We start from the raw sequence: 25,915 nt of genomic DNA on the forward strand, positions 1-25,915 counted from the left end.
ACTTGTCACTTAAGCTGCACTCCTTCGCTCTATCTCAGACTTGCGTGCGTCTGTGTGTGTGTGGGGCTCTGTGTGTGTGTGTGTGTGGGGCTCTGTGTGTGTGTGTGTGGGGCTCTGTGTGTGTGTGTGTTGGGCTCTGTGTGTGTGGGGGGGGGGGCCAAGGGAGACCATGACCCTGTCCACCTGACAATCTCACAGGTCCACAAAAAGTTGCTTGTGCTTGCTGTCCTTCCCCCCTCGTTGCTTGTGCTTGCTGTCCTGCCCCCCGTTGCTTGTGCTCGCTGTCCTGCCCCCCCTTGCTGTCCTCCCCCCTCGTTGCTTGTGCTTGCTCCCCTGCCCCCCGTTGCTTGTGCTCGCTGTCCTGCTGTTGCTTGTGCTTGCTCCCCTGCCCACCGTTGCTCGTGCTTGCTGTCCTCCCCCCTCAGTGCTTGTTCCCCTGTCCCCTGTTGCTTGTGCTCGCTGTCCTGCCCCCCTTGCTGTCCTGCCGTTGCTTGTGCTTGCTCCCCAGCCCCCCGTTGCTCGTGCTTGCGGCCCCCCCCTCCTCATTGCTTGTGCTTGCTGTCCTGCCCCCTCGTTGCTTGTGCTTGCTCTCCTGCCCTGCTATTGGCATTATAAATGACAATGCCATTTATTTATGTTTTTTAAAAAAAAAAAAAAAAAAATAATGTCATGAGCAAAGCCAATAGCTCTAACTTTTGCAAAGGCGAAACCATTGCATTGTAAATGCTTGTTCTTAGTGAGTTCTTCCTTCACACCGTCAGACAAAATAAGAATTTAAGGGGGGGCGTGGCCAACGACATGGCCGGGTGAGACGTACACCATCGCTGCTCCCGGCGAGCTGATCAAAATCCGACATAAAACGAGCACCCAATAGTCCCGTTTTAACCATCACGGGACCGAACAAGGACCCGACATCAACTGGGGAACAAAATTGAACCCACTTCAGCCGGTATTTAATAATAACTCGGCGCGGAAATCGGCGCTGGCTCTGACGGGCCCAAGATGGCGGCGCAAGCCTAACGCAGGAAGGGGAGTCCGCAGCGGGATCGCCTGCACAGCAGCGACCACAGGAGGCGGTAGGCGGCAGGCAGGCGGCACTGGCCGGAGCCCGGTGCCAGGCAGTACTCGACCCGACCCAGGAAGCAGGTGCAGATAAAGAGGGCCTCGGAGGCGGACACTGGGACGCAGCAAGACAGAGCGCCGGAGGCAGGGAGACCTGCGGAGCGGGGAGGCGCCCAGTCGGGAGCGAGAGGTGAGGGCATCCGGGGTCCCCGACCCAGGTGGGGGGGGCAGCAAAGTAGCGGGAAGCGCCGGCAGCAACAAGGCCCGCGGAATCGGGCAACCACCCCCCCACCCCCGGCCAGAGATAGTGGCGCAGCTGGCCAGGGCCTCGGAGACCGGCCCCCGAGACACGGTGAAGACGGTAGAGTCTGAGGCCATAAGGAAAAGGAGAACGGGGAGAAAGGGCAGAGCGGCCAGAGCCCCGGCCCGTGTCTGGCAACTGCGCCCCGCTGGACAGCAGGGAGGGGGCCACATAGGCGGTGACAGGCGGCCTCCGCACCAGGGCCTACATCAGCAAGGTGAGCTCCGGGGTGCCTTGGGTGAGGCCCCTCTGGCGCTGGGGTGTGGAGCCTCAAGGAGTCTGGAGGACAGCGGGCACACGGTACAGGGGGACAGCCGGTTGTGGCCTGGCATAGCAGTGTACCGAGGGGACCTGGAGAGTGAGACCTGGGACCCGAGGAGTGAGACCGACGGGCCCCCTCCCCCCCCCCTCCTTCCCCCACACACCAGTATCCAGCCTAGGTGGAGGGTCGGAGACCAAATGGGGGGATAGTCCTGCAGCCGGCACCAGGCGGGGAGCTGGGCCTATCTCTTCCTCTGCCGGGCATTTAAATCCGTCAAAGTGCAAGCCGGTGGTGAAGGCCCGTGCTGGGAGAGACAGGGGGCTGGACCGAGTGAAGTCCGACGCGAAGATCGGAAGTGAGACTCCCCAGGAGGAGAGGAGGTGGGGTCCTGAGTGGGGAGATTGACTCTGTCTGTGGGTACGAAGGGATATCCAGAATGGGGAAAAAAGAGGCAGCTGCCAGGACCCCGAGACAAGGAACCCTGGACCGGTACGCCTCGGCCCAGCCCCTCACGGAAACAGTACCCCCCCGGCCCGCGGTCGGACACAGAACTCCTGATGGGAGCGATCCAAGCTTCAAGGGCGGACATACAGGAGTCCCGGGCGGCGCTGGAGGTCAAGATTGGGGAGGTGGGCTCAGAAGTCACAGTCCTGAGGCAGGACTTCCGCAACTAGACGGAGAGGGTGACTACAGTAGAGACAAGACTGGGCGAGGCCGAGGACTCCATAACCACTCTGCGGAAAGATATGGCGGAACTCCAGGCATCACATCGCCAACTGCTGTGGAAGGTGGACGATGCGGGAAACAGGGCCCGCTGCAACAACCTCCGCTTTGTGGGCTTTAGGGAAGGGATCGAAGGGGCTACTATGGCGTCCTTCCTGCACACCTGGCTCCGGAAGACCTTCCCGGCGGCACAGTTCTCTAACTGCTTTGTGATTGAACGTGCCCACAGGGCATTGCTGGCGAAGCCACCAGAGGGGGCGAGGCCGAGACCAGTTATTGCGCGCTTCCTGAATTTCGCAGACCGAGACTTGATCCTGAGGGAAGCCAGGAAACTGGGGGAGATCCGGCTAGAGAATGCACAAATAATGATATTCCCGGACTATAGCCAGGAGGTGCAGAGGCGCTCCTTTGATCTGGTAAAAGCAAAACTGAGAGACCTACATATCCAATATATGCGGCTCTTCCCGGCGAAGTTGAAAGTAATTTATAAGGAGAAGACGCACTTTTTTACCCACCCGGAGGATGCGTGGCAGTGGCTGGAAGAGCGCCCTACACACCGGAGACCAGATGCGGAAAGGAGAGAGGAGGTAAATGGGATGGCGGCCAGTGAACTCCAGTGGGGACTGCCGAAGTCTCAGAGACGGAGGAGATCGAGAGGTAGAGGGCGAGTGCAGACAACGCCCTATCCAAGCCACAGCGTGTCAGGAAGACGGAGGCGAAACTCGGCCTCACCCAGAGCAGGAGGCATGGCAGGCTCCAGGTTTCGCTGCTTGGAAAGGAATGCCCGCTCTGAGGGAGAGGAAGACACTGGGGTCGCTCCTCCGGAGGGGAGGAAGAGGGGGCGCAGTCCCTGCACCCCCTGGTAGCAGCAATCCGAGAGTTGGAGAAGGACATGGCCAGACAAACGGAGGACGGGCAGACAGACACCCAAGACTCACACTCTTGAGCAGAGACAAGTTGGGCGGAGAAGATTCCAGCTCTTAGCCGGGTGGCATGCAAGTTGACTCCACCCCTTTCCCTATTGTTTGCCCTATTTACTTTTTGAAAGTTTATGCAGCTTTGGTGGGACTGTTTTACATGTTCACGGCATAGCGTGTAAGTGTAGGTAGGGGTGGACTGAGGGAGGGCGACAGATCTTCTCCGCTGACAGTCCTATATTCCGTGTTTTGTGGAGGATGGGACTGGAGGGAGGTGGAGTGGGGAGTGAGGGGGGAGGTGGTCTTGTTTCTAAGTTTTGGGTAGTTGAGGGGGTGGGACTGGGAGGGGAGGAGCAGAGATGGTTGGGGGGGAGGGGGGGAGTTGAAGCATGTCACAAAGATCGTATATGTCAGCGTTCTAGATGCCCGAGTCACTCTGGATCCAAGCATCCTATATCAGCAACCGGGAAGTGATGTCAGGTAGTCACGCGGAGACACCTCATGTCCGGAAGGGGCTTCGAGTGTTAACTTGGAACGTCAATGGGCTAGGGAGTAAAATAAAGAGGGGGTTGGTCAATGCCTATATGTAGCGGATAGGCCCCAATATAATCATGCTCCAAGAAACACATCTGCAGGGCACCAAGTGTGGGTTCCTAGCTAGAGGGAGATACAAGGTTCTGGCACACGCAGGGCTCTCCACAGGGTCTAGGAGGGTGGCTATATTGAGTAGAAAGAACCCACCTTTTCAAATAACACAAACGTGGAGTGACCCCCTAGGGACATATGTGGGAGAGAGAGGTACCTGGAGACGGCAAGCCTACACCCTGGTCTCGGTCTATGCTCCCCCGAAAATTACAGGTAGCTACTCTCAAAGGGGTGACGGAGATCCTCCTTAACACATCAGATAGGCTACAGGTGATAGGAGAGGATTTTAACGATGTGATGGTTCCGACGCAGGACAGGACGGGGGACAGATCCAGAGACCAGACCCCAACCTTACTCTCTACGACGCGGACTACCTGGTGCCTGACCGACATATGGAGGTGGCTACACCCGGACGATAGGGCATACTCATTTTTTTCAGGGGCCCACAAGATCCACTCGAGACTGGACTATATCTTCATGGCCCGCAATACACTGACGACGGACGACACAGCCGAATACCAAGCAAGGGGGATCTCAGATCACTCCCCGCTCCTGGTGTCGGTGGGGGGGACCTGGACAGGGAAAGGGAGGACATGGAGGTTGACAGCATGGGATCTGCAGAAAGCGACCGTACTGAGGGGTATCAGAGCGGATATTAAAGCATATGTTGCGGAAAATGAGGGCTGTGTCCCGTGGACTTTTGGGAGGCCTTTAAGGCGGTGATGCGAGACAGAACGAGGAGCAGGCTGTCAGAGGAGGCCCGGAAAGAGCGAAATGAGGTCGGGATGCTGGAGGATAAAATACTAGATCTGGAAAGGGAATATCTACTCCATAGAACACTGGAGACCCTCAGAAGGTTAACCGATGTACAAAGCCAATACAGAGAGGTACTGACAGGGGAGGCCAAAACACAGGCAGTGGCGACGCTGCATCGGCTGTATGATGTGGGGGACAAATCCGGGAAGCTACTAGTGTGGCTAAGCAGGAAAGAGAGGGATGCTAGATGGGTAGAGCAGGTCAGAGATGCCCAAGGGAACCTAGTGCGAAAGGAGGATTTGATTGCGGAGGCCTTCGCAATGCATTTTAAATTATTTTAGGACACTAGGGAACTAGGGACGACGGAGGACGCCCTACAATATATGGCACATGTTGATCTCCCGGTCTTGACAGAGGAGGATCAGTGTGCCCTAGAGTCAGATATTAAGTTGGACCACGTTAGAGAAGCCCTGACTAAATTACGAGCGGGGAAGTCCCCGAGCCCTAATGGCTTTCCTGCGGAGTTTTTTTAAACGCTCCTCAGACTTAGTGGTCCGCCATCTGCTGGGCCTCTTTGAGGAGGCAGTAGAGGTGGGGATGCTACCGCCGGACCTCCGTATGGCTATGATAATTCCAATTTATAAAGAGGGTAAGCCGGCAGAGGAGTGCGCATCGTACCGCCCCATCTCCCTATTAAACATAGAAGTGAAGCTCCTAGCGACTATCCTGGCCCTTAGACTGAGGGGGGTGATAACGGAGCTCGTACACCTAGATCAGAAGGGCTTCCTCCCCGATAGGGCCACCAGGTTGAACCTTAGGCGGACGCATAATTGGCTGCAAGAGGTGAGCGAGAGGCGACATCCCCACTGGTTCCTGTCTCTAGATGCCGAAAAGGCATTCGATGCAGTCCACTGGCCCTTCCTGGAAGGCGTGTTGATAAAGTTTGGTTTTGGTCCCAAGTTCCAGAAGTGGGTACAACTGTTATATACAGACCCTAGAGCGAAAGTCAGGGTTAACGGGGTCCTTTCCTGGGACTTTCCGGTACGGAGAGGCACCAGACAGGGGTGCCCTCTGTCCCCACTATTATTTGCACTAACGATCGAGGTGTTGGCAGGGGCGATACGGCAGAACGCGGATATACGGGGGTTTCGACTGAGTCCGTCTGATGCGACAGAGGAAAAAATATCCCTGTACGCAGATGATGTCCTCCTATATATCTCCCACCCGGACACCACCATACCGACGTTGTTCTCAGAATTGGAAAGATACGGAGCCCATGCCGGGTACCGGATCAATTGGCACAAGTCGGTCCTCTATGACCCCCGAGGCCTGGAACAATGGTCGGGGTTGCCAAAACGGTTGCAAACGACGAAGGAGAGCTTTCAGTTTTTAGGGATTTATGTGACCCTGGACAGGGCCTGCTCCTACAAGCAGAACATAAGGAGAATTATACATAATTTTGTGGACGACGCAAACCGGTGGCGGTTGCTCCTGCTCACGATCCTGGGCCGGGCAGCGATGTTTAAAATGGTGACGCTGCCGCGGTTCCTCTATGCCTTTCAGAATGAGTAATTATCCTCTCCCTAATAGGGTGTTCCGGGAAATACATGCAGAGTTAAGAGCCAACCTGTGGTTGGGTAAACAGCCTAGAGTGGCATTGCTGACCCTTAACAGGCATCAGTATAGTGGTGGGATCTCGTTGCCCAACATGGAGGCTTACTACTGGGCAGAACATCTGGCCCCTATTAATGACTGGTTACATGCCCCCGCCACGCACCCCACATATGCTTTAGAGAGGAGTGGTATGGCAGCCCGTACATGCACCAAGTATCTGTACGGGGGCAAAGGGAAAGTGGCCTTGCTTCCCGCAACCAGGCTCACCCTAACAGTTTGGAATAGGGCGTCAAAAAGAATAGGCTGGGAGAAGAAACCGACTAGGCAGACTCCATTGAGGCATTATACCTGGTTAAAAGAATTGAACAAACTGAAAGGGTTCCAGAGATGGGATGACATAGGGATATCGACGCTGGGGGACGTGATCGCGAGAGGGGAGCTGAAATAATTTCAAGTGCTACAGACAGAGTTTGGACTACACCGCACCCAGTATTTTAAATATGTACAGTTGAGACATGCGTGGCGAGCGGAAGAATCCCAACTGAGAACACTCCCAGAATATCCACCCTTAGAAGGACGCCTCCTCCAAGAACAAATCCCGGGCAGGGCAGTTTCCCTAACATACAGAACGCTGATGAAGAATATGCCCGATAGCTTGATCACCCTTAGGAGGAAGTGGGAGGGGGACGTGGGAGAGATGGACGATGTGGACTGGGATACGGTACTGATGCACCCGAGGGAGGTGGCAATTAAATCCCGAAACCGCCCTGCCAATGGACCCTAAGCTGGTCTTGCTCGGCATGACCAACGATGTGGACCTAGCAAGCCCGTTACTGATTTTCCTGGTCCTGGCCCTAGTGGTCGCCAAGAGAGATGTGGCTAGGAGGTGGGGTGATGCGGCGCCACCGCAATTGGAGGAATGGAGGAGAGGGCCGGATCTTTACATGGCAGCTGAGCGAGTCACCTATAAAGCGAGGGGGTGCCCTAAGAAATTTGGTAGGGTGTGGGGCAAGCGGAGGCGGTACCATGGGTTAGATGGAGGCCTTTAAGCACGGAAATATAGGGGGGTCCAGTCGAAGGAGCCAGCGGCTACACGAGTTGAGGTTCCCCGATCACGATGGGAGGGCTCTCAATGCTAAGGAGGGGGGGCCTGAGCTGAAGGGGAATGCACTATTTTTATTGAAGATGCTTGGTGGGTGGGGGGCGAATGGGACGGAATTGACGATCAATGATGACGTCTATTTTGTTGTGGAATAATAAAATGCAAATAAAAATGGTTAAAAAAAATAAAAATAAGAATTTAAAATGAAGTTCAAGCAAAGGGGCAATGTAAGTGCACAGTTTTCATAGTAAGTCGTATGGACTCCAGCAACGATGAGACCTAAAAGCAAAAAAACCTTTATAAAATGAGAAACACAGCCGCAAATACTAGATAGGCAAATATTGCACAGCACATGACCAAGAGGTTCATACTGCAAAATCTCTACATGAAAGATCATTTTTAAGAAGTGTATAAATTAAACATTCCTTGTGGCAGAGCAGTCATACTTGGGCATAATGGTTTCTAGAAAGCAAGGTCTTCAAGAAAAGGGGGAAGAACAGAAGAGCTTGAATCTTACCTACTACCATTAAAGTGAACTCAAATCCTTTTTTGACAGACTTTCGATGAACTTGATTTGGAAGGTTGGCAAACCCCACATACCCTGGGGTTTCCGGGTTGGTGAACTGAGGCTGTTGCTGTAGATATAAAGCAATAAACATAAGACTCAAAACAACACATATTGAACAGTAACATATTTCACGTGACCTGTAAATGAATGGAAAGAAGCCATGGCTTAATAGAATTTGGTTTGCAATGCATTCAATGTCTACCTCAAGAACTGTGACGGGTACATAATCTGACTTCATACATTTATTAGCATGTACCATGCATATTCTGTTAAGACATAATACATTTTACTAACAATAAGTTCAGAAAAAAGATACCAAACTAGAAATATCCTTTTTCTACCGGTTGATAATAAAATATCAGATGGAATGAAACTAACAGGAAAATTAATGATGACATCTTCTCAATTTCTAGTCAACTAAACCTTCTTATTAGGATTTTAAAATATAATAATGCATACTTCTGTTTAAAATTGTGCTTTTCTATATGGCCCAAATCTCTTTAGAAATTATATGTACATTTTCTTCTTTAAACGTTCATTTAACATAACATTATAGTGACTCCAGGGGAGAGGTGGACCATAGAATGAATAACACTCAGTCTGGACTTCCACAGCAAAACATTTAAATGAACAGCATCTTTTTAAGGAAACGTATGGGGTACTGCACAAAGCACAGGCAGTTGCCAGTCGACTGGAAAGGACAAAAGCACGATGACAGAGTGCTATCTGGTAGTAGATGGTCTTCAATATTTTACTTGTTTTGAAAATGCACCATTTCATTTTGAGACCCTCTTGACTTCAAAGAAGCCTAAAGATTGATACAAGAAAACACACAAACGTGAGATAAGAAAAATCATGTTACATGTACCGCCTCATTTCTCGGCTATATCAAAAATGTTTAATTGAAAAACAAAATGTATATGCTTTACTAGGTTTCTCTTGTGGATCATCAAGAAAGGCCAGACCATGCAGACAACTTTTAACCCGCAAATACTCCTAACCAAAGTAACAACCACAAATAAATAACATTTCAAGTACTGTACTATAGCTTTGCATTGTACAAAAGCCCGCCAAGAAAGACTTAGTCAGGGCTTTGCTGAATCGCAGAAGGGACTAAGCAGTTGAAGGCACTGGTTACAAAATTTCAGTTAGGTTAGCCTTAGTCTCCACAAAAGAAAGCTGCAAATGAAGCTACAGCTATGCTCACCACCACTGTAGAAGAAACACAGTTCAGTGTTGGACCCTAACAGTGAACTATTCAATTGAGTCTCTGCTAAGTTACCAATCCACTGTCATTTTGGAGATCCAATAGGAGCCAGCATTATTAAGATGTCCGCTGCTACGATGTCTTCATTATAGGGAACCTGCTTAAGGCCTTGAACAGAATAAGAATCGGAGTCTAAGAGGGCCTCCTTCATTGCTGAAAAATTGTCTCTAAGAGAACAGGACAAGAGTCATATAGCGATTGGGCCTAGTTGATCATATACGGCTTGCACTAGCCGAAGCCAGACCTGAAATCAACAAGGAAATAAATGTCAGAGCCTGTACTTAAGGAGGCGAGGCATGGTTGCCCCCCCCCCCCATCTATGACCCACCACATCTGCCCCCACACCCAGCCTAGGAACTTTCAGCTGGCTCTGTCAGTCAGGAGCATATGCACACAGACACCTCAGGGTTGTGCATGCTGTAACTCACTCTGGAAGTAGGAAGGAAGAGCAGCCCTCTGCTTCGGATAAGGCATTATTCTGTGTTTATCCTGGGTTTCCCCTCCAGGGAGGTCATACAAGCCCAATAACACACTATCTAAAAGGACAGAAGAACCCCCCAAAAATTTAGTGTTGAAATCAGATTTACATAGTAAGCCTTTTGGGAGTCCAATGGGAGATCAGAGTTGTCAACTAGGTGCCTGCTCTGGGAACTCACTATTGGGTACAAAGGGGGCGAGATGCAGTTATGCCCATGGTCGAATAATGAACTTCATCACTGTTACTTATGCTTTTCTTCATACAGCAGGAGATAAAACAACATAGTAGCAGGGCTTGCAATTCATTCATAATCAGTCTTTCATACCCCAGACACACTTAGCCAAAGGTAGATCCTCAACCTTACATTAGACTCACCTAGGAGCACAAGAGTTAAAGCATTAACCAGTCAACCACGTACTCCCTAGGATTTTCCTCCTCACTTGATTCATTTGACTTTCTGCCGCTGACCACTCCAACACCTCTGATCCAGTTATTAGGTTTTGGTGGTCTTTGATCGTACAGTGATAGTCTTTTGTCAACAGGAATGTAGTCGGATGTTTAGCTGCAATTTTCCCAAGTCTGAAGTCATAGCTTGCCACAGGTGCTCGCTGACACCGGCTTTCACCTCTGGTCCAAGGTATTATTGACTCTCTCTCTCTCCCCCCCCCCCCCCGCCACCTCGGATTCAGAGTATCCCCATTTTCCCATTTCGGACTTCTTCCATGCACCGGTTACCAGAGTCATGCTGCCCAGCATTGTAGAGGCCACGCATGTGCTGCCTAGTTGAGTCATTCAGCAACAAACTTCCTCAAGATCCTTTTTCGTCAAAAACTACCCTTAGATAAGGAAACGTGGGCACCGTAGTCAATTCTGCCCCTTTACAATAAAACTTGGCCTTAGCCGCCTCTCCAGAACCCATGGTCATACTATGCGATTTCTTATAGTTCGTAGTTAAATCGAATAACTCCATAAAACTTACAATGTAGTTTAAAAGACGTTGCAAGTCCAATGCAGTTCTAGCCAGCAGAACTGCATCATCTGCATACAAAAGTGCAGGAATCATTTTGGAGCCGGCTCTCGGGATGTCTTCACAGCAAGCTGTTAGATTGGAAGAAACCCTATTAATGTAAAGTGTGAACAGTAGAGGTGCCAAAATGCACCCCAGCCTAACCCCTCTTTTTACTTCCCAGGAATTAGTCAAACTACCATCTGTGTTGTACCTTACTGCTACTGTGGTGTTTTCATGGGCAGTGTGCAGAAAGGACACTAACTCCGCATCTATCCCTAGGTCACGTAACACTACCCACAGCTTAGACCTGTTGACATAGTGAAAAGCCGAGGTTAGGTCCATCAAGGCCAGATGTAAGGCTCCTCTCTTGGCAATGGTGTATTTGCCAATAACTTTATGCAGGTTTAGGCACTGGTCCAGAGTCCCTTTCCCCTGCCTAAAACCATGCTGTAGATTAGAGAGGATATTGGCCTGATCGAAGTATCCTGTAAGGAATAGAATATTAGAATACTTAAAATTGTCTGAGTGTAATGTATTCCTGGTCCAAGAATCACACTTACTTAAAGAGGAATGGGAGGGGGGTGTAAAACAGCAAAAGTGGATTGAACACTGTGTCTGTACAACACAATCTTGCACAGTAAAAGGAGTGGCCATCTTAATTAAAAAAATCAGCCCAGGCTATGTTAGGGAAATGCCGGGTTGACCCTCAGGGGAGGTAGGTCATCACCAGAGTAAAGATAGAGGACATGTGGATAACCTTTGTAAGTTACTATGGGCCAAATCTAGACGACCCAACTACCCTATATACGATACTTCACAATCTGGTAAATGTGAATGATCAGATTATAATGGGGGGAGATTTCAACTTGGTTCTCGACCCAAAGCAAGATTCCACATCAATTAGAGCAGGCCCCGCCACTCAAAAACCGAGAACGGCCCGAGACAATTATTGTCAGACATCGGGCTAGTGGATATATGGAGAGAGAAGTTGAAGGTTCATAAGACATCTGGGGGCAAGTTCACCTTTTTTAATAAAAAGTGCGGACACCGCTCCAGAATCGACTTTTTCTTGATTAATATCTCTTTAAGCAGAAATATCAACTTAGTCAGACATGTTCCGGAACACCTCTCCGATCACTCGGCAGTTATTCTAGAACAGGAAGTGGGAGTAAGCTCTCCCCGAGGAGATGGACGATCAATCGAGTATTACTACTAGATGGGGAAGTAATTGAGAAGCTGAAGGGGGAGACAAAGGAATTTTTCGAAAACAATGCAAACTCAGCATCTCCCCAAATTATTTGGGATACTTACAAAGCTTTTTTAGGAGGGTCCTTAACAGCTATATCGTTCCAACAGGCTAAAAAGGTGAAAGAGGAATCCCATAAATTGGAAATGGAAATTCAGTTATTGCAGGAACAACTAGAACAGGACCAAGGGAATACCAATCTTCTCAGAGAATTAGACAGTGCAAAACATAAACTAGCAGATTACTTTGAAATTCGAATTTTAAAAAAGTGGGACGTTAGTAAATTGTCTCACCATGAGTACGGCGAGGGTTGTAGTAAACTCTTAGCGTGGAAAACTAAAATAGATCAAACAAGAAATTGGATTAAGGACCTCCGATGCTGGAGTACTGGTAACATCATCTCAGATGATTCCGAAATAGAAGAGGCCGTTGTCCAATTTTTTCAGAGTTTATACACAAATGAGTCCCAGCTAGAAGAAGCCAGGATGGAGGAATTCCTGTCAGGTATATCTCTTCCCTCCTTACACAGAGATGAAAAAGACCACTTAAACCTCCCCATATCAAAAGAAGAATTAATTCAATCGATCAGCTCTTTAACAAGGGGAAAAGCAGCCGGCCCGACTGAATCCCCAATTAAGTGTACATTAGTCTAAAGGACGAACTGGCCCCCTTCCTCCTGCAGCTTTTCAATTCTGGTTTCATTGGAGGCCTGAGGCCTCCGGCTTCTTGGGATGAGGCCACGATAACAATTTTAATAAAACCAGAAAAAAATCCTAGACTTTGTGAGTCTTATAGACCCATCTCACTTTTAAATTGTGATCTTAAGATCTTCCCCCAGATAATCACTAAACGGTTGAATAGAGTAATGAGTAGCCTAATACACCCATACCAAAAAGGATTTATTAAAGGGAGACAACTCAGTGAATTGACGCATGACCTAATTGCAGCGATAGACATGGCACAGACCTACAAACTTCCTTTGGCAGCAATGACATTCGATGCTGCCAAAGCATTTGACAGGGTCAACTGGGCTTTCCTATTTAAAGTAGTTCAACATTTTGACTTAGGCGATAATTTTCTGTCAGCAATTAAAGCCATGTATAAGAACCCTATGGCAAACATTTTCATTAATGGGAAATTAACCAGTTCAATTCAAATAGGTAGGGGTATAAGACAGGGTTGTCCCCTGTCACCTTTGCTTTTTAACATCTTTATTGAGCCTCTACCTTGTATTTTGAGAGAGTGTCTAAACATCACCCCTTTCAGTTGTAATGGCTGGGTTAAAAAAAAAGGGGGGGCGTGGCTTGGAGGGCGAAGATGGCGGTCGCAGCTTAGAGGAGCTCCCGCCGGCCCAGTCATAATCTGTTCTTTTATCCTGGCCCCCGAGCCCGCTAACTGCCTTACCGGTGTGGAGAGTGTTCCTGGTGGTGTCCGGATCTCTCCGGTGTGCCGACCCACTCCCTCTGCCGTTCCAGTGACCCGAGATTATCAGCAGCGAGGTGCGGCCTGGAATTCACGGGCGGAGCCGGGACCTCGATTTTCGGGGTCGGACGCCGACGGCCGGTGGTCGGGCCGGTCAGGCGATTCCCCACTCGGAGACAGCAACGCCGGAGCTTGTGGACGCCACTGTGGGGCCCTGTGGAGCGGCCTCATACCTTGAGGCGACTGAGACGGCGGGGAGGCGCAGCGGCCTATACGGACCCCGAGCAGCCGGGGCCTCGAGTTTCGCGACCCCGGGCCGGCCCGGGCCCGATTGACGGTGGGTTGCCGAGGCTCACCTCTGGTGTTGGTGGGGCGGCTGCAGCGCCCGAAGACCGCTGGGCACATACAGGAGGAGCACGAAGGGGTAGATCACAGCTGGGGCCCGGCTGCCCGGTGGCCTAGACTTTGCTCATGAAATAAGCCCTGAGGCGCGCTTCCCCTGGCCCAGCCCGGGGCCGCTTGGACCCTGCGGCGCGTCGGAGGGAGTCCCTGCTGGATCCTGCCTCGGGCACTTGGGGCATCAGAGTGCGACTGTGGCCTGCCTGGCCCTGGGGACGCCGAGGCCTGGACTTTGGCGACACCCTGCCGGGCAGTAATCTCACTGGCTCCTGGACGAGGGTGCAAGCACTGTGCAGCCGGGGCGCTGGAGGGTCGAGCGCCACGTCCGATTTGGAGGGCTGGGACTGATTTCGCAGTGCTGGATGGAGCGGTGGAATGACGCTGTGTAGTGCCGTCCAGTGGAACCTACATACACGCCTGGAGGTACGCGCCTGCTGCCCTGGTGGGGACCGGGAGTGGTCCGCAGATGGCCCGCGACAAACTGTGAGTGCCCACCCTCTCACCCTCCCTGGAGGGCCTGCTTCTATGGCGCAGTGAGGAGAATCGTGGCCCGGGGGTGATCTGTACTATTCAGTTGGGGGCCCCGGTGCCTGTCCTACATCTGCTGATCTGAGACCCGAGTGGGGTGTGGGGGAGCCAGGAAGACCGACGCGGCTGGGCGTCCTGGTGAACTGAGACTACACTGTACGCGCCCTGGCTCATAGGTCCTGGTGGAGGTCCGGACCTAGCACTTGGAGGCCCTGAACAAGTAAGGAGACTGACTTATTTAGCACGTCTGGTGGGGACGATTGTTTTCTACTGGGCCTTACCGCCCAGAACTTGGCTGCGGTGCACGTTATCTGGGGGTGCTCGCTGGAGACGGCGTCCAGGCTTCGACAGTGTCTTCTTGGCCCCCCGAGTGGACTCTGCTGTTGGATTGCTGTTTGGGAAGGCCCCACCGCAGGTGCAGGGCGGACCTTTCAATTATCACTCACCATGACGAGAGGTGGGCGCGGCACTGGTTCCTCCAAACAAGGAACGATTGATAAATTCACTGGACCCAGTGGGGGATCCGGTGCCTCTGGGGGCAGCCAGGGCAAGGGTCCTGATAATGCGGCCTTGATGGCCGCCATAACACAATCCAGGGACATGCTTGATGCCAAAATAGGTGCGGTTGGAGCCGATGTCATGCTGCTGCGCCAGGACCTCCGCAACGCTGTTGCTCGCGTCACAGAAACGGAAACTCGGATTACAGGGGTGGAAGATGATGTAGTGGCCCTGAAAAAGAAGGTGGAAGACATGGCCAAGATCCAAAAGGGGCTGGCACTACGCGTCGAGGATGCGGAAGGGCGTGCGCGACGAAATAATCTGCGCTTCGTGGGCTTTCCAGAGGATTGTGAGAAGGGGTCCATGGATGCGTTCCTGACGCACTGGCTGGAGAGTTGGCTTCCCCCGGACGTCCTGTCGCGTTGCTTTGTAGTGGAGCGCGCCCATAGGGCCCCGATGCAGAAACCGCCGGTGGGAGAGCGGCCACGTCCGGTCATCGCTAAAATCCTCAACTTCCACGACAGAGACACTATACTTCGTGAAGCGAGGGCCAAGGAAGATCTGTTGTTTGAGGGTCACAGGATTATGATTTTCCCGGACTATACTAGGCTGGTGCAGCAGCAACGTCGATCCTTCCAAGATGCGAAGGCCAAATTGCGGGGTCTGAAAATCCAATATTCACTGTTGTACCCGGCTCGTCTCCGAGTTATCTTCCAATCCAAGACCCACTATTTTGACACCCCGGAGGCAGTGTTTAGCTGGACTGATGAGACGGTCAGGATCCGACCGAATGCCCAGCCGGGCTTGAACCCTGGAGCATCGCGTGGGTCGTCGCAGGAGAGGGGCGAATCTTCCAACAAGGGTAAAAGACACAGGAAGTCTCGTTCACGGCGACGCTCCCGATCCGGGGGCGGCCCGTTGGATGGTGCACAGTCTGACACTACGCAATCCGAGTCTGGGACCTGAGGGCCGTGAAGCCCCTTTCTTGCTTCCCAGGCGACACTTCGTCACTGGTCTATGCTAGTGGCCCTGAGTGGTTGCCTCACTGATCAATTACCTGGCGCCTGGTGTGGTGAGATCTGGGACATGGCTTGGCACAGGAGGGGCGTTATGAGTGTTGTTGGGCTATCCCGCGCCGTTTCAGTGGTAGGCCACATGTGGTTCAATAGGGCTCGGGGTACTGACCCATGGGCGGCCTAGTCCTCTCACGTTCGAGGGGGGGCCCTAAGGGGAGGTACCGTTAGTTGGGGAGAGTAGTGGGATCCATTGGTATGGGTGGCTTTAGGCGCTCTGTTTTGGGCCTGGAGCTCCCCATGCCGCGACAGATACTTCAAAGTTCCGTGAGGTATAGGGGTGGGGGTTGGAGGAAGGGCGGAGGTTGGGTAGTTGGGGGGGTTGTGTTGGTGGGCAGGGGAGGGGGGGGATGGGGTGGTGGGATAGGGATGCACGTGATTTTTGCTGCCAAGATGTCTGTAGTACAGGGAGCTTGGACTGGGTCCTGGGACCTTCAGAGACTTTCCTATCGAGACTATGGGTGATTCCCCGGAGGCGGCGCCTACTAGTGGCTCCATGCGAATCCTCAGTTGGAATGTCAGGGGAATGCTGGACAAAATTAAGAGAGGGGCAGTGCTGCGCTGGGGTAAGAGGGATTCAGCTGATGTCATGATGTTGCAGGAGACGCATATGTTGGGAACGAAGGTTCTAAGCTTACAACGGTTTGGATATACCCAGGTATTCCATGCAGGTTTTGCCAGGGGGTCGAGGGGAGTAGCTGTCCTTATTCATAGACGACGGTCTTATACTCACGAACGCCATTGGCTCGACCCCCAGGGTCGGTATGTGTTTGTTAAGGGCATGATTGGTATGGAACCTGTGGTGTTTGGTAGTGTATATGCTCCCCCACCTCTGCAATGGCCCTGGCGGAGCGCCTGTTTGAATTGTGGGCTGAGATTCCGGACTGCTTGGCTGTGATAGGTGGCGACTGGAATGATGTGATGGATGTGGGTCTGGACAGACAGAGAATGCAAGGGGCCGCAGTGGCAACCTCCCCTACACGTCTGAGAGCGATGGTGGATGGGTTGGGCTGGGTGGACGCTTGGAGACATTTGCATGTCAGGACGCGTGAATACACGTATGTGTCAGCAGTACATGGCTCCTTCTCCCGGCTAGACTGTGTGTTTGTGCCAGGGGCCTTCCTCGATAGGGTGAAGCAGGCCGCGATACAACCTCGAGGGCTGTCGGACCACTCCCCGGTCATGGTGCGGATCGAGCTGCGCAAGTCACGCCGGCCGTTTCGGTGGCGGATGTCTTCGTGGCATCTCCAACAGCCAGATTATACAACATGCATGCGCGGAGCGATAGCCCAATACTGGCAGGAGAATTTGACTGAGGGCGTGGATAGTGTGACGGTCTGGGAGGCCATGAAGCCAGTGCTGAGAGGCGTGGGCATCGCCTGGTGTGCTGCCGCCCGTCGAAAGCGCCGGGAGGTCACAGTGGCAGCTGCAGCTAAGGTGAGAGCATTGGAGGATCGGTGTAGGGAACACAATGGCGATGTAGCGTTAAGACTGCTCTTGCAGGCGCAGCAATCCTATGCCTCGGTCCTACTAGACGAGGCTCGACAAGCCTGGCTAGCCACGAGGAGCAGGGTTTACCAATGGGGCGACAAGTCCTGCACCATGCTCCACCGGTTGTGTCAACAAACTCTGCAACCGATCACTCTACCGGGTCTCACGGACGGGAAGGGGATTGCCATGACGGATCCTGCTGCCCTTGCGGCGAGTTTTGCTGCCTACTATGCGGTACAATACGCCCCACGGGACAGTCTCCCGCCGGAGGCATTTGACAAATTCATAGCTGACCTTCCCCCCCGGGCGATATCGGATGAGGCCAGGACGGCTCTCGACCTTCCCCTGACTGCGGAGGAACTGGGCGATGCACTGGGACAACTCAACGCTGGTAAGGCGCCCGGACCGAGTGGCTTTCCCAGTGAATTCTACAAGAAATTTCACTTGCAGCTAGGACCGCACTATCGACGGGCTTTGGAAGCAGCGCGGGAGTGTGGTAGCTTGCCGGTGGACTGGCGTCAGGCTGAGATTGTGGTGTTCCAGAAACCGGGCAGGCCTCCCGATAGGCACGAGTCGTATCGCCCAATATCTCTAATCAATTTTGAAGCCAAATTGTTGGCTAAAGCGTTAGCGAATCGTCTCCTCCCGTATATAGTGGATTTGGTCCACCCAGATCAGGCGGGCTTTATGCCAGGCAGAGCGACAAGACACAATATCAGACGTGCGCAGGTGGCGGTGGATGCGATGGGGGCGACAGAGGAGCGGGCGGCGCTCCTGCTCGCGGACATCGACAGAGCGTTTGACTCTGTCAGCTGGACTTACCTTTTTGCTTTATTGCCGCGCCTCAATCTGGGTCCGGTTTTTGTTTCATACGTCAAACTGCTATACACGGACATCACCGCCTCGGTACGTGTTTCAGGAGCCATATCGGAGAGGTTTCCGGTTGCTAGGGGGACCCGGCAGGGGTGCCCCCTGTCCCCGTATCTCTTTGCGTTGGTCATGGAGCCACTAGCTGCATGGGTGCGCATTGATGCGCAGCTTCGTGGCTTTGTATGGGGGGCGGGATTCTCAGACAGGATCGCGCTCTATGCAGATGACGTCCTTTTCTTTTTAACAGACCTTGCTCGTTCGGGCCCTCGAATTTTGGAGCTACTGCGCATTTTTGGTGACGTCTCGGGACTCTACCTCAACCCGCGAAAGTCGACTCTCTGGGTGCTAGGGGGACGGTTCGAGGTGTCTTCTTGGGCGTCGGATCTGCAAGTAGCGATTGGTGGACTGAAATATCTGGGAGTCTTCCTGTCGGAGTCGGCTGCCATTGTATGGGAGCGTAACATACAGCCGGTATGGGACAAGGTTCAATCAGACGTCAAAACGTGGTCGCGCATGTCCCCTTAATATCTATGGCAGGTCTGCAATTTTCAAGATGGTGGCCCTTCCTAGACTACTATACCAACTGCAAAACCATCCACACAGGGTGGACCCGCAGTGGTTCCGTCGTGTGAATTCATTGCTGGGCCGTTTTTTATGGGCTGGGGGTGCTTCCAGAGTGGCACTGCGGACTTGTTTTTTATCCACATACTGTGGGGGTCTCGCAACGTCAGACATCTTGTCCTACTACCAAGCCTCCCATTTGTTGGTTTTAAACGAGTGGTGGTACGGTGGACATAGCGATCCGGCGTACGCCCTGGAACATTTTCTGATGGGGGATGCCACGCTTCATACCCTCTTGTATTCGGCCGGGCAGCGGAAGAAACTACCGCGGGCTACTCAAGTAGTCTTCCTGATTTGGAGACAAGCACTGCGTCGCATGGGCTGGTGGGGACGGCTGACGGCCGAAACTCCACTTTGGAATAACGGACAGCTCCCTGCGCTGGCCTCGCTGCAGGGGTTTGGTGGCTGGGACTCCATAGGGATCTCGTCCCTTGGCCATGTCCTTACCGGAAACACCCTCAAATCCTTCCAGGCACTCCGCACTGAATTTGACATGCCTAAGACCCAATTTTTCAAATATCTACAGTTTCGACATGCTCTTGCGCCGAGTCTGGTAGGGCTGGACCGGCTCCCGGAGTTTAGCCCCGTGGAAGCTAAGCTTTTCATGGGAGACCTGGGGGATAAAAAAAGTCTCCAAAATTTACCAGACGCTGGTCACTCACTGCTCCTCTTCCCTTATGTCGTTGAAGGCCTCCTGGGAGGTGGATGTCGGTCCGTTAGATGAGGATGACTGGCGGGAGGCACTAGAGTCCCCCCGAGGGGCGGCAATTGCAGTGAGATTACGGTTCATACAATATAAGTACCTGCATCGGGCCTATTACACCAGAGAGAGACTGTGGAAGGCGGGCCTTATTGCTTCCCCACACTGCCTGCGCTGCGGGACTGAGAGAGGCACATTGGTGCATACTGTATGGTCGTGTGTCGGCCTGGTTCGGTTCTGGAATGGAGTGTGGGACTGCTTATCGGAGGTGCTGGGGTGGGATCTTCCTCATACACCCAGATTGGGTCTTCTTCATATCCTAGATCAAGTGGGTGGTAACATCTATAAGCGTCATCTCCTTCTGCTGGGCCTCGTCGTGGCCAAAAGGGATCTGGCGAGAGCCTGGAAGAGTGATCGTGCTCCCCCGCTTGGCGCCTGGAGGGCGGGCTTAGACTTCCTCATGGGGTTGGAATTGCCAGTGTTTGAGGCCAGGGGCTGCCCTCGGAAACATTATAAGATCTGGAAGCGGTGGGCAGACTACAGGGACCTGCCCTTGGAACCTCCCATTGACATGGATGATGGACTGTCTACTGATAGAGACCTCGGGGCCTAGGTGGCTCCATGACTCCTGTTTTTGCTTTAATGTATATAATGCAGCTGATTGTGATCACGTGCATCGGGTTAGGGCGGGATAAGGGGTGGGTAGTGGGGAATATTAAGGTTGTTGGGGGGGACAGAGGGGTGGGTGGGGCCAGTTAAAACGTTTAAGCTATGCATATACTCTTTTGTATGTAGACCACTGACGTGTTCTCCTGATTTTGGAGGACTGTACATATGATCTGCTTAAACTCCTAATAAACACGGTTGTGAAAAAAAAATAAAAAAAAATAAAAAGAAAATCGGACTCTATGCTGACGACCTTATAATTTTTACCAGCGATCTAGAAAGGTCACTTCCTGAGATATGGTCCAATTTAGAGAACTTTGGCAAGGTCTAGGGGTACAGCATTAATCAACAAAAAAACGAATTAATTAAGTGGAATATTAATCACAGGAGTAACTTCACAAAAAAAGAAATAAGATATCTAGGTAGTTTACAACATTGAAAAAATTCCAGCGGTCAATTTCGAAAAAAATCACAAAAAAAGTACGATCACAGTTACAATCTTGGGGTGGACTTAAACTTTCTTTACTAGGCAAATCAAACTTGTTGAAAATGTCGATTTTGCCAAAGTATTCTTGTTCAACTCTATTCCCCTGGACTTTCCAAAAGCATGGTTCAAAAAGGTGCAGGGCCTTTTTTCCAGTTTTATTTGGGGAAACAAAAAACCTAGAATCTCCCTAAAAAACTTAGGAAAAAAAAAAGCTTACGGTGGTATAGCAACCCCGACCTATTTCTTTAATTTTGTGCTTTCCTCTTGATAAATTTTAGACAACTATTATTGGAAAGCACATTTTTTTCTCCTCTTTTTAAGGCCTTCACAGCAGAATTTTCCCAACAAGCAAGGGGTTTCCTACTAAAATTTGGGCACCCAAAATATTTCAAAAAGGTCAAATTAAAGATACTTGTCTCTGCTATAAAGCTATGGTATTCTGTTAGATGTTTGTTAAAAATTCCATACTATAATGAGGCAGCCCCCGTCTGGGATTCCCCTGGAACTCCTTTATGCTTGAAAGATGCTCTTTCAACCCCTCTCCGTTTAAACGGTATTACAACTTGGGGTCAACTGATCTCAGAAGCAAAACTGATTTCTTGGCCTCATTTCTCGGCGGTATGTGAGGACTCGGTATCAAAATTCAAATACTATCAGCTGGACAAGAGCAATGGGCAAAGAGCTACAAGGTATTTCGGGAATGGCTTCAAAAATCTGCAGCTATAAAACAAAAGCAAAAGTAGCAGCAGAGTGGTACTGGCTATTGGGGGGCGTGGTTTCAGCGCCGACCGGGATGGCTGCGTGAGCGAGTTGCTCCGCGCCATGTCCCGTCTTTCCTCCTGCTGAACGTCGCCCCGTGTTGCCTGGCGGCTGGAATCGTGGTCCGGAGGGGCCGAGGACCTACTGAGGAGCGTTTGACTCCGGTCGGGACCCTGGCTGGTGAGCGCGGGCGGACCTGGTGCTCGGCTCGACCTGGCGAGCAAACAAAGCAAAGATGGCGGCGCCGACTGCGTGAGAGCTCCGGGAGCGGAGCGGTGTGGGGCACCGGAGCGGCTGTAGGCTCCTGCGGGGCACTCGTGCGGCGGCAAGCAGTGCGGTGGGCTATAGGAGCGGGCCCCGCGTTGCGGAGGAGGCCGGCGGGGATTTACCGGCGTGTGTGGCGCCCCTCCCCCACCCGATCCTAGGACGGCAGAAGAGCGGAGCCTGCAATTGCGCTGTGCCGGCAGAGGCACTGCTGGACTGGAAGGCCGCCCACCCACTGGCTGGCCCGCAATAGGGGCCGACGGGACACAGAGGTGTGCAGTGAGCTGGTGGGGCGGCCGCCCAAGGCGCCTGGACATCCTGTGACACGAGCAGACTAGGAGGTGGCCGTCGGCCCGATCCATGGCGGGGGTCCCGCCCGGTGGACGGCAAGGACACGCCGGGCTGACAGCGTGGTGCTGAGCCCCACAGCGCATGGTGTATCACGGGGGCCAGTGTTGCCGGGGGCACTGAGTTCGGCTTGCCCAGGAACTCGCCTGATTCACTGGCCGCCTCTTCAGTGGACTTTGATCCCCCTAGCCCTGGTGGGCCTTGCGGGCGTTTTATGAGTGACTGTGGGGCGTCGAGGTGTGCACTTCTGGACTGGATATTGTCGGAAGATTGTGCATGGAGTGCAGTTGGCGCCGCGAGCTCCCGCTTGTCCTGAGGGTTGGTGAGCCGCACTAGTTGGGGTGCTCCGCTGGGCGTTTCTGGTGGGCCTAGCCTTTGTCCGAAGGGGCTGCTCGAGTAGCTGAATACCTGCACACAAGATGGCCGCGCAGGGAAATGGCGACGCCGAGCCATCTGGAAGGGGAGGCCGGAGGCCGGAGGACGTGACTGGCGGCTTCCCAACGGAGTCCTCAACACAAGAACAGAGGCTCAACCTCCGCCTTGATGCAATCTTAGCCGCGATCACTGCTACGAAGGATGAGCTGCACCAGGATATTGCGCAGGTGGCGTCCGGGCTCGGCCTGCTGAGGGCGGACCACGCCAAGCTCTCTGACCGGGTGAAATCCAATGAACAACTGCTCCAGGAGCTGAAACCGGCGGTGGTCACGGCGGACCATAAACTTGATGACGTTGTCCATCGACTGGCGACTCTGGAGCGTCGGGTGGAGGACGCGGAAGGACGCAACCGCCGGAACAACGTGAGGGTGGTGGGGCTTCCGGAGAAAATTGAGAAGGCTGATGCAGTGGCCTACTTGGAGGACTGGTTCCGCACAGTGGTGGCGCCGGAGGGCCTATCCCCCTTCTTCTCCCTGGAAAGAGCGCATAGGGTGCCCGCGAAGCCTCCCCTGGAGGGCCGACCGCCCCGACCGGTGGTGGCCAGACTGCTGCACTACAAGGATCGGGATCTGCTGATCCAAAAGGCGAGAGATCGTGGGCCCTTCCAAGTAGACAACAGCAAGGTGACAATATTTCCGGACTATACGCAGGAGGTGCAGCGGAACAGGGCTTCTTTTCTGTCGGTGAAAAGAGAGCTGAGAGAGGAGGGGATTCAATACTCCTTGCTTTTTCCAGCCAAGCTGCGGATCATCGTTGACGACAGGACTCAATTTTTCCAAACACCCGATGAAGCTTGGTCCTGGCTAGAACTGTATCGAGCAGGGACGGATCGGGCACACAGGCCAGCCAGGGATCGAGAACAACCGGTCAGGGTCAGGAAGTCGCAGCGCATCCGCTCCCGGAATAGACGTCAACGGGCCGAGCGAGAGGCGCAAATGCTGGCCGATAGACGGAGTGCGTTGGAGGCCACGGCGAGCATAACGGGCTCGCAGCAGGAGGACGCCTCCAGGGGTTCGGCTTCGGAGAATGAAGGTGTGAAGACTGGCGATGAGGACTCGGAGGTGGGGGGAGCGCAGGGGCCGGAGGTTACTCCACAAACGTCAGATGGTATCTTTAATGGATGAAGCTTGTGGCCGCTGAACTTTTGTATGGCCTGGACGCTCCTGACTTCTATTGGACTGCCAGGTATGGGGCTGCATCGGCAGTACGGGGCTATGGGCGCGGGGTGGTTGCTCTGTCGTCCTGGTTCGGGGCTCCATAGTCCCCATCAGACCCTTAAGGTCTTCTGTGGTGTCGACCACAGATTAGTGTGATGTGTGGGGTGTTTGAGGTTTGGAACGGGGCTGAAGCTGGGTTACTAGGCCCTGTCCTGGGGACGGGGAGGGTGGGAGTTGCAGGGTATGTTTTGAAGGGGTTGTACAATTGCTGCGATGCGTGTCACATTTATTGGCATGCGCCACTGTTGGGATTGATGCTCTATGGGGACGTTACCTAATTTGAAATGTATCACATGGAATGTCCGGGGTATTCGTACTATGGTTAAGCGCCACAAGGTACATGCCTACTTGGTGAGGCGGGGCGTTCAGATAGCAATGCTTCAAGAAACTCACTTGACACAGCAGGAATGTGGGGCATTAGAGGAGGTGGCGGGGTCAGGTGTTTGGCATGACTTACTCAGCATTTGCCAGGGGGGTGTTAATATGGATCAGAGCGGGCACGCCATTCCAAGTCACGAGTCAGAAGATAGATCCGGAGGGTCGTTATGTAGTGGTGGAGGGACGGCTGTGTGCAAGGGAAGTAGTGCTGTGTAACATCTATGCCCCCAACGCTGAGCAGGCCCACTTCTTTGAGAGCTTGTCGCGCTCACTGGCGTACTACTTGGCAGGCCCTATCCTCCTGGCGGGGGATTTTAACTCCATTTCGGATGTGCTGTTGGACAGGTCACACCCGCCTTTGGTGGACTCCCCAGTGCGCAGACTTGCGACCCATAGACGGGACTGGCAGGAGAGGTGGGGCTTGGTGGATGTATGGAGGGCGCAGCACCCCGAAACTCGGGATTACTCCTATTTCTCAGCGCTGCATGATCTGCATGTTCGATTGGATTCGGTGCTGTGTTGTGAGTCTCTGGCGAAGGTGGTGAGGCACACGGAGTACTTGTCTAGAACCATCTCGGACCATAACCCACTGCTGATTTCGGTGCAATGGCAGTTGGCGAGATCGGCGGTCCCCACATGGAGACTCCGCCCGGAGACGCTGGATGACCCAGCGTTCTGCGACACGGTCCGACAAAGCATTGACGACTACTTCGCGATCAATGCTGGGTCGACGGCGACCAGAGCGAATGAATGGGACGCGATGAAAGTGGTGGTGAGGGGGATATGCATGGGCCGGTTTCTGACTGTGAGAGGAACCGTGCTGTCTGACCTCGCGAAAGCGGAGGAAGTGCTGAGAGGGGTGGAACAGCAGCGTCCAGAGAAGCCGGAGCTGCAGGACAGCCTGCTGCGTGCTAAGGAGGCGGTGGCGACTGAGACGGAGAGATTGCGGTGCTATGACTATAAGTTGTATGCGGTGAAAGTGCATGAGGAGCGTGATAAAGTGGGCACGCTCCTTGCGAAGCTGGCTGATCCGAGCCCTAGGGGTTGTCCGGTGCTGAGTGTGCGACAGGAGGATGGGGTGGTGGTTTGCTCGCAGTCAGCGGTCCTGGAGCGTTTTCAATCCTACTACACGGGTCTATATACCAGCCACCTCGAAGTGGAAGCCACGGACATTGGCGATTATTTAGATCAGATTCCTTTGCCGGTATTGGATGAGGAGGAGGCCCGGGATATCGGGGGCCCTGTCACCCTGGCCGAAATTAGAGGGGCGATTAGCCATATGGCGCGGAACAAAACCCCTGGGGTAGATGGGTTGCCGATCGAGTTCTACGCCAAATTTATGGAAGTGCTGGCGCCCAGACTGCAGGCTGTGTATGCGGAGGCGAAACAACTGGGGCGGTTGCCTGACTCTATGACGGAGGCGCTGGTTGTGCCCCTGCTGAAACCGGGCAGAGATGCTTTAGATGTCGCTTCTTTTCGTCCGTTGTCTATGCTGACTGTGGATTATAAGATTTTGAGCCGAATCCTGGCCACCCGGCTCCTGCCACTGATGACCTCTTTGGTGCATAGGGATCAGGCGGGATTCATCCCCTCCAGGAGCACCTCGATGAATATCCGTCGGCTGATTGGGGGTCATTGATAGTGCTGCCTTGGCGGATCCAGGCCCGGTAGTGCTGGCGGTTGATATTGAAAAGGCGTTTGATAGTTTGGAATGGGATTTTTTAGATGGTGTGCTGTTGAAGTTCGGGGTTGGGGAGGGGTTCCGAGGCTGGACAAGAGTGCTCTATTCATCGGCTAAGGCGCGGGTGC

The 25,915-nt window shown here is 53.0% G+C and overlaps 1 protein-coding gene across 6 annotated transcripts in view; it reads right to left on the reverse strand.

Moving 5' to 3' along the window:
- Window positions 1-25,915, reverse strand: part of SEPTIN2 (septin 2) — an 806,446-nt gene that overhangs the window by 645,956 nt on the left and 134,575 nt on the right. For all 6 annotated transcript variants that reach the window (XM_078665713.1, XM_078665712.1, XM_078665715.1 and 3 more), the window contains exon 3: window positions 7,900-8,017. In XM_078665713.1, the coding sequence (XP_078521839.1) occupies window positions 7,900-8,017 (118 nt within the window). The remainder of the gene's footprint in view (window positions 1-7,899; window positions 8,018-25,915) is intronic.

The sequence above is a fragment of the Lissotriton helveticus genome, chromosome 11, assembly GCF_964261635.1.
Source record: "Lissotriton helveticus chromosome 11, aLisHel1.1, whole genome shotgun sequence".
Taxonomy (NCBI): Eukaryota; Metazoa; Chordata; class Amphibia; order Caudata; family Salamandridae; genus Lissotriton; species Lissotriton helveticus.